At 34.4% G+C, this 9,621-nt stretch overlaps 2 protein-coding genes across 2 annotated transcripts; both read left to right on the top strand.

The window, feature by feature from the left end:
• Positions 1–493: 493 nt before the first annotated feature.
• LOC110714433 (patellin-3-like) lies at positions 494–3,263 on the top strand. The gene is made up of 4 exons (XM_021892944.1): positions 494–1,864; positions 2,083–2,207; positions 2,312–2,453; positions 2,676–3,263. Exons 1-4 carry the CDS (start codon positions 584–586, stop codon positions 2,925–2,927), a joined length of 1,800 nt encoding a protein of 599 aa, XP_021748636.1. The 5' UTR covers positions 494–583; the 3' UTR covers positions 2,928–3,263.
• A 4,344-nt stretch (positions 3,264–7,607) lies between these two features.
• Positions 7,608–9,252, top strand: LOC110714402 (patellin-3-like). The gene is made up of 4 exons (XM_021892908.1): positions 7,608–8,276; positions 8,388–8,481; positions 8,585–8,754; positions 8,929–9,252. The coding sequence occupies exons 1-4, from the start codon at positions 7,608–7,610 to the stop codon at positions 9,250–9,252; spliced, it is 1,257 nt and encodes a 418-aa protein (XP_021748600.1).
• Positions 9,253–9,621: the final 369 nt, after the last annotated feature.

Below are 9,621 nucleotides of genomic sequence, written 5' to 3'. Positions count from 1 at the left end.
GAGTATACACAATGACCTGTTCTCTTCAGCTTAATTTTAGTTCAGTTCCTAATTTCCTTCTTTTATAAACAATTCAGTTCGGTTCAATAAATCAAAACAGGCCTTAAGAAATAAATTTACAATGGTTAGAATACTAAATTGATTGTTAATAACAATGTTATATACAAAAACATACACATTTAATTTGCTCTCTTTTTAACCGTGTAAAAAATTGAAAGCCACCTAAGAGAATTGATTTCTTTCCTCAGAAAAATACAGTAATTTTCGAAATTAATTCGCTAATTGCCAAATTAAATTAGTGTTAAATAACATAAAAAATGGTTTAAGGTAAGTAAGAATAGTGTAAATAGGCTGGAAGAGAAAAAGTGGGTCCAAGTTGTTAGCTGGCAATCCGTTTCTGACAGTCTGTTTTTCTTCTCCTCCAACGGTCACAATCCTTTTCGGACTTCCTCTTTACTATTAAACCCATTTCTCCCTTCTCTTCTTCTTCATTTCTCTCTTCATCTTCTCTTTCTCTCTCTCTAATTTTAAGCTTCTTTTTTCTCTCTCTAAAAAAAACAAGAAAATATCATCATCATCATCAATGGCGGCTGAAACCAAGAAGCCGGAGGAAGTGGTGGTGCGGGAAGCCGAGAAGCCGGTTGAGAAGGAAACCCCACCTCCCCCACCACCTGCTGCGGTTGCTGTTTCCGAAGCCGAAGCCGAGAAGCCGGTTGTTGAATCGGCTGAACCCGAGAAGCCGGTTGAGGAATCGACAACCGAGGCTGAGCCTGAGAAGATCGCTAAACAGGACTCTTTTAAGGAAGAGACAAATGTTGCCAGCGAGCTTCCTGAGGCTCAGAGGAAGGCTCTCGAGGATTTGAAGAAACTTATTCAGGAATCCCTCGAGAAGCACGAGTTCTCTGCCCCTCCTCCCCCGCCACCCGCTAAGGCTGAGGAGAAGAAGGAGGAAGAGAAGAAGGAGGAGGAGCAAACTACTGCCGCGGCTTCTATTTCTGCTGAAGAGAAGCCCGCGGAGGAGGTTGCTCCTGCTCCCGCTGTTGAAGAGGCCTCTAAAACCGAAGAGGCCCCAGCAACAGCACCTACAACAGAGGAGCCTGCTAAAAAGGAGGAAACCCCAAAAACAGAGGAACCTAAAAAAACAGAGGAACCCACAAAAACAGAGGAAGTACCTGTCTCTGTTCCTGCTCCCGAGGCAGCGAAGAAAGAGGAGGAAGAGAAAACAGTTGAGGACATCAAGGAAACAATTGTTGTTGAAGTAGCAACAACAGCAGCACCCGAACCAACCGCGGTCCCTGTGGAAGAGGCACCCAAGGAGGAAGCCAAAACCGCGGCACCCGAACCACCAAAGGAGCCAGAAGAGGTCTCAATTTGGGGAATTCCTCTGTTAGCCGATGAAAGAACTGATGTAATTCTCTTGAAATTTCTCCGAGCAAGGGATTTCAGAGTGAAAGATGCTTTCACCATGATCAGAAACACTGTTCGTTGGAGGAAGGAATTTGAGGTTGATACTCTCTTAGATGAAGACCTTGGAAATGACTATGAAAAGGTTGTGTTTACTCATGGAGTTGATAAACATAATCGCCCTGTTTGTTACAATGTGTTTGGTGAGTTTCAGAACAAGGAACTTTACCAGAATACTTTCTCTGATGCTGAAAAGAGGAAGAAGTTCTTGAGATGGTTGATTCAATTCCTTGAAAAAACTATCAGGACTCTTGATTTTAGTCCTCAAGGGATTAATTCTTTTGTTCTTGTTAATGACTTGAAGAATTCTCCTGGGTATGGTAAGAGGGATCTTTACAAGGTTATTGACAAGTTTCTTGAGATTCTTCAGGATAACTACCCAGAATTTGCTGCTAAACAGGTATAATTTTTCATTCTTTTCTGCATTTATTTTGATTTTCATGTGATAATTTTGATCTGGGTTTGAGTAAAGGTGGAAACTTTATCATAAATTTCATGTCTTTTCATTGAATTTTGACATGGGTACTGCTCAAAATGGAATTTTGTAAAATTAATAGTCTGAATTGATTGATTGTATTAATCTGATTTTATTTATTTATTTATTTTGATTTTGTATAGTTGTGCATCAATGTTTCATGGTGGTATTTGGCATACAACTGGATTTACTTGACTGTGTTTACACCAAGAAGCAAGAGCAAGTTTGTGTTTGCTAGTCCATCAAAGACTCCTGAAACCCTTTTCAAGTCAGTAAACTTGTCTCCTTTGTTAATGTTTTTTCTCTCTCCTCAAATTATTAAACTATTTATTGATGAATATGTTGTTTGTATGTTCTGCAAAAAAAAAACAGGTACATAGCTCCTGAACAGGTGCCTGTTCAATTTGGTGGGCACAGTAAGTTTGGTGAACATGAATTTTCACCTGCTGATTCTGTTACTGAGGTTACTATCAAGCCTGGCACTAAACATCCAATTGAGTTTGCATTTACTGAGGTATATTTGCACCCCTGACCCCCTCCCTTACTTTTTGTCCGTTTCATAACGTTCTTAATATTTTCTGTTACCATACCGTGACATACATGAATTCCTTTTTGTATGTTTCATAACGTTCTTAACATTAACTGTTAGCATACCGCCATACCGTGACATATATAAGAGTGTTTTTGTTAGATTCGTTTCAAATTAAACTGACGTGTGTAATGTGTGACGATGTAGGAAACCGAGTTGGTATGGGAGCTACGAGTAATTGGATGGGATGTTACCTATGGCGCGGAATTCTTGCCAGCAAAGGAAGGAGGATACACACTAAATATTACAAAGCCAAAGAAAGTAACAGCAGCAGATGAGCCAGTAATTTGTGACACATTCAAGGTGACTGAGCCAGGAAAGGTGGTCATAACCATTGACAACCAAAGTTCAAAGAAGAAGAAGCTCCTTTACAGGTCTAAAGTCAAGGGTTCTCAGTGAATTAATCAGAAATATTACCATTATTCATTCAAAAAATCATAGTGACTTTTAATAAGTTCTTTATTTTAAATTTTTGGGGGTTAAATTTACTTTTTTTTTTTATATAAGGAGTTTTGGGATTTATTATTTATTTATTTGTTTCTTTTTCTTGGATTTTAATTTTAAATTTTCATGGTGTGTGTCCTTGGTCCTTGTGTTTCTCATGTTTGGAGGACATATACAGAGGAAGAAAGGGGTGCAAAAACTGTGTATTGATACTCTTTTTTGTCTGTATATTCTATTTCTATGTAAATTTTAAATTATGGTTGATGAGTTGTGCTAAAATTCCAAATTTTATGGTTTTTTTTTGCAATTTTTTTTTTATTGTTATTTATTTTTTGCAGTTTTTTTTTTTTTGATCCAAAATTTTTGCAAATTGTTTGTTGTTGTTTCATATTTAAGGACTTTTTGTAATATTTTGCTCCTTTAACTGATCAGACTTGGCATGTGGCCAACTTATATGTGGGGGCTGCATGTCTGAATGATTGGATCATGTGTTTGGTGAATATTTATTACTATACCCACTATTTTAGGGCTATTTTGACAATTATTCTTTTGGGATTTTTAAACCAAAACATTTATTTTGGCAATTATTTTTATAATTCCAATCTACTTTGAATCCTTGAAACTTTTGGTATGAGTATAGGGCATATTGACTAACTAGCTTTAGGGGTTCAAAAATGTTGGGGAGGGAAACGTTAGTTTTGATCCTTATTTCATTATTAAAAGGAAAAGCAAAGCTGCTTATCTTTGTTAATACTTTAAAATCTTAAAGGTGATGTAGAACGAAGTACTACTGTAAGGAAAAAAATTGCATGAACAAGTTAATGAAATGTTATGACAATATATATAGTCAATATAGATAGAAGTTACAAGAGAATTAGAACCACACGATACGATAATTTAACTAATATATATGAAAATATACATGTTTATTAGATATAAGGTGCAAAATTTTGGACCATATGGAGAGAAGATATTTTGCTAATCTTGCAAAAATGAGTGCATAATATCTTCAATTTGATTGTCACCTTTTCATTAATTAATCTAGAAATGAATCAAATACCTATAAATTTACAAAGGAAATGATAACAAGGTGTAAATGTCAAAATGAAAGTGAAAAGAATAAACTTTAGCAACTTCAACATGAACATTATGATTATAGGTGTTGTGTAGATAACATTATGAGGGACCAAAAGGGTCCTAATGCTATAATAGAGACTTGAAAACCTACTAAACTAAAGTCCAAATTTCCCACTCAAAAAAATAAAAATATAATTAAAAAAGGGATAATTATCATTTAGCAGCAGTATATATGTTCTCTGGAATTTTCTTCTGAATTAATTATAAGTAGGTTTGATTTAGAAGCTTTAGAATTGATGGTTTTGATCAACTACTTTTTGAAAGACGAGACTAATTGGTACTAATAATTTGTTGATATATTATAAGTTATCATGTAGGGACAAATTATTTCATGTAATTTTCTCTGATGTATCAATCTGATGGGGATGGCAGCTCGTGCAAGCTTATCTTCTTAATCTTATGTACTTGTATAGTTGTACATTGATAAAATTTAATATAACTCACAATTGGGTAAGATTATTTATCTAGTGACACTAATTGGAAAATTTTTCAATACTCAAGTTATAGATTAAAAAAAGGATATGTACGTGTTATTGTTGATGTATCGATCATACTTTGTATAATTAATTTAATTAAAGTCATTATAATCATAGCCTTTTACCACTATGTAAAAATAAGTTATTTAGTATTTTTAAAGTGGTCGAAATTTTAAAAGCATGTGGATTGACAGGAGCACAACCTAAGTTAGATGGACTTTAAGACATCTTGACGGTTGTGCTTAGCCGAGGCATAACATGTCAACATGTAGGCATAAGACGTAGTCAAGTAGGCCGGTTTAGCATGACAATTAATTACCTTAGACCAACTCGTTTGGTTTATCAAAACATCTATAAAAGCAAATATTTCAGAAAATGAAATCTTGTTTGTACACAAACAATAATCGGATTTAGAGCACTAATTTAAGTAGGTTGCTTTTAATTATCTTGATTCATACCACAATGTGGATTTGTCAAAGGTAATACATAGTCAGTCCATCTGTCAAGCATACTTGAAAACAAAAGATAAATCAAAGTATCAAACACTTTTATTTTCCTTATCAAAATCATACACTTGTGCTTTATATTTGGGTCCTATCTCCAATATGCTTACCTTTTGAATATACCAAGTATTAAATTAATTTAGGTTGTTTAGCCTAATTTGAGTGATTAATTGCTTTTATGACATGAAATACGCTACTGATGTATTAGGGAATCCGAATAATAGAGTGTCTCATCATGTCCTAAACCATATTGATTGGCTAATCTCTAAATTAATTAATTCGTGTTTTGTCATTACTCCTAATCAATGATACTCCCCAAACTTTGATGATTTTTAATATACAGAGGGGCCTCCCACGTTTTACCGCATGCATATTTTTTTTTTATTTTTGGTGTTTCACCCACTTTACCCTTTAGACTTATCCAGATTGAGGGACCGGTTATGAGTGTTTTACCGCATGCATATTTTCATCGTCTTTTTTATTAGCATCATTTGAAGTTTTTTAATATCTACTCTGTAATATGTAAACTTTGATAGTGAATAATCTTAACTACTCAGATATATCACATGCTTAGAGCAAAAATATATATTATTGTAAAATACAAATTTAGTAAAACTTTGACCATGAATAAAGTATTTCAATAGTTGGAATGATTTGACAATAAATTGAATCCTATTTAATGATCAAGTAGTTTTGCAACTTCCTCTAAAAACAATAATGAAAGAAAAATACAGGGAGAAATTGTACAACAACACGAATTAATTGAATTAAACTTGCTTTTGACAGCTTAAATTCAGACCAAAAACATGAGTAAGGCTGATGGAGTTATGATTATAAAGCCACACTTGTTATAATTTTCTGTTACAACAACAGACATCCAATTAACTTTTTCACAATTATTTTACACATGCTCACTTTATTTTGCATAAAATTTGTTAATGTACTTTCAATTGCATGCATTTGTATGCTAATCATAACCCCGTGCTAATTAACCACCTTCAAATTAATGGATTAGTATCTCATAATTATAATTTGGGTGCCTTCAAGAATTTCTACATATCACTAATTTTTAGCTCAATGATTTCCAAGGATTATGAGTAATAAGTACAATCGAGTGATAAAATATTGTTTTGATTTTTACACTTCGAAATTCACGTAGATATATACACTCGTATATAGATTATTAATAATAACTCCAAAAAAAATACACTCGAAAAAAAAAGTTTTAAATGACTACAAATATATTATTAATATTTTTATTTAAGGGTTATGTATAAGCATTTTCCTAAAAATAAATACATAACTCAACATACCCTCGTAATAACATAATATGGAGTACATAGTACACGGCAAATATACATGCAAAGGACAACGTCCAACACAATGAGACACACTAGTGACACTACAATAGCAAACTTAAAGCAAAAACATAAATTCTTTCAATCTTACTCCAATTTTAATGAATTTTTGTCTACGAGTTGAAGATTCTTCCAAATTTGTCTTAAACTCTATAAGTTCATGTCAAAAAATAAAAGGTTCTCCCAAATATTGTACCCAAAAACTTGATTTGATTATTTGTTTACACTCCGAATATAGCTAAAGATCCATATGTTGGGAATTAGTATAGATTAGGGACCATTTTTGGGGTCATTTGGACAACTCTATTCCACAAATTAAGTAGGATATTTTATAGTCGAAGGTACAATTTGAGTTTCATTTTCAAGTTGTGTGACACATGCATAAGCATAACTGCATTAACATAACAAGTTGATGAAGAATCCAAAGATTTATGTCTTGGACGTAACCACAGATTTATGTTTTATTCTTGTACATGATTTTTAGTCAGTCCATCCAATTGCCCATGTTCATGTTATATCGGCGCCCAACTACTTTTTAAACTAAGTCGCAATGCAATTTTCTTAATACAAGTAATTACCAACCCTGTCTAGTTCTTTACCACATATAAATTTAAGTTACGGATTTACGGTAAAACTTAGGTAAAAAGTTTTTACTTTGAGAATAAATTAGTGAAACATTTTATATCAAACCAAACGGACTGTAAGCAGTGTAAGGGGTTTTAAAACTACTAACAAAGGTACTTCAACCTACCATTTCACTAACACATATTGATTGGGCCAAATTTGACTAGATCTAATCACCATGTTTAAACTATCTTCATAAGCCTTATAATAAAGAAATAAAATGTACTTCAGACTAATTCAGCCTCCACTTTCCTTGGAAGAAGACCTTGTAAAGGTTAAATTTTTTTTTTTTTATAAAAAAAAAACATTATGGAAGGCCTGTTATAGCTAGTTATACTTATACCAAGTCTTTACTGTGTGCACAAATCAACAAGCTTTGGAGTTGTGGATCCCACCAGCTAGCATTGGTAGTAAGTTTGACAAAAAAAAAAAAAAAAAAAAAAAAAAAAAAAAAATTGAAACATCTACAATTTTCCCTAAAATGTGGAGTCGAATCCATGCACAATTGCACATAGCATGAATTAAGCTGAAGAATCTATGGAGGGTGTTTGTGAGAAATCGGGCGAAACATCCTCCTCCAAGGAAGAGTTTAGGGTGGTTATTAAACTTACAGAATACCAAAAGAAAGCTTTACATGATCTAAAAAGCCTCATTAAAAATGACCCTGGAGATGATCTGTTTTGCTCCTTTGAAGGGAGTCATGCTACAATTTGGGGAGTTCCTCTTCTTGGTCATACTAAAAGTGATTCTGTCATCCTAAAGTTCTTGAAAGCGAGGAATTTTGAGGTTTTTGATGCATATGCTATGATCATGAACACTCTTCTTTGGCGCGATGAAGTGGGCATTGAATTACTCTTACAAGACGACGTTGGAATTCATGATAACAAGAGTGTAATGTTCACTCATGGTTATGACAAAGAAGGGTACCCTGTATGGTACTTGGTTTTGGAGGATGTCTTGGTCAATAATCGTAGCCAGATTACATCGTACGATGACCAAGAAGGGCGGAAATTTTTTCGCTGGCTGATCCAGTTTACAGAGAAGAATGTCAGGAAGATTGTTTGTAGCACAAGAGGTCAAAATTCTATCTTGTTAGTCATTGATCTTAAAAGCTTAACAAGGTACGGCAACAGAGACCTGTACAAGGTCATTTACAAGTATCTCCAAATGCTGAGCGATTATTATCCAGAATTTGTGGCAAAACAGGTATCTAACAAACCCAGTTTGCTAATATTTCAGTTCTTGAATGTGCTGCATCATTGACAATTGACAAATTCTTTCTGGTTCTGCGCTTGAATTTTTTGTGTTGTTTAACAGTTGTGGATCAATGTTGCTTGGTGGTATCGGAATTATTGCCGGGTTTATTCGATGGTGTTTGATGCATGGAGCACAAACCAAGTAGTATTTTCAGGTCAAACAAAAACCATCGAGACCCTTTTCACGTCAGTAACGCCTCTTGTTCCTTAGTTTCCTTTTTGTTCAATTTCTATCCTTGCTCTACCTTATGATCTCAGTGTTTGACGCTCATAACAGATACATATCTCCTGTACAAGTGCCAGTGAAATATGGCGGTCTAAGCAGAGATAACGAGCAAGATTTTCACCAATCTAGCACTGATGATATTAGTCCTGATGTTACCATCAATCCTTCTGCCACACAGAGACTAGAGTTCCATTTCACTAAGGTAAATGCCTGTTACATCTAGAAGTGACAAATGAGTTGTTTGGATTTAGTCATATCCAAACCTACTTTATACTGTACTGGCTACGTTTAATTTCTTACACCATCTATGAGAAACTATTTCCTACAAGAATGCCATATTCTGATTGTTTACATGATTTGCCGCTGCAACCTGCAGCCATGTAAAGTAATCTGGGATCTTAGGATGATAAGCTGGGATGCTGTATATGAAGCAAAGTTTGAACCTGACTCTAAGGAAAGTTACACAACAGCTATATCAAGGCCACGGAAGCTTACAGCTAATGATGAACCTGTAATTTCTGAGGGTTTCAGTGTGGATGAGCCTGGAAAACTGGTACTTGCCATTTGTAATATAAGCTCAAAGAAGAAGAAGCTGCTTACTAGAGTTCGAGTTGTGTCATCTGAAATGAATACAGAGCCAGAAGCTTCTCTACGTGGTTGGTTAGTTCAGTCAGATGATGAAAGTAGTATGATTTGTTGATTGGGAATAATTTTTCCTAGGATTTCTCAAACATAACTCTACAACCATTGTCATGAAAGACCTAAACTTGGCTATTCTAAATTTCTATTGACTTAATGTTTCTTTTTCCATATCTGCTTTTTTTTCTTCCCCATCTCTCGCACTCAAACTTGCAAGGCAACATAGGCTCCGTCACAGAAAATCGAGTTTAGATAAGGGAAATTCAAGTGAAAAACAAGCCTAAGGGACTTGTACAGTTATACCCCAAAAGTAGAGTAGCATCTTGCATCAGCAACAATTATTTCAGCTTAACTTTATTCCAGAAAACAAGCTTAATAGAATACTCCATATTAAATGATGTGTGTGTAGACTAGTAAGTTGGTGGCTTGG

Source organism: Chenopodium quinoa, unplaced genomic scaffold (genome assembly GCF_001683475.1).
Source record: "Chenopodium quinoa cultivar QQ74 unplaced genomic scaffold, ASM168347v1, whole genome shotgun sequence".
In the NCBI taxonomy this organism is placed as follows: domain Eukaryota; kingdom Viridiplantae; phylum Streptophyta; class Magnoliopsida; order Caryophyllales; family Amaranthaceae; genus Chenopodium; species Chenopodium quinoa.
This window is presented reverse-complemented; position numbering and strand designations above follow the sequence as displayed.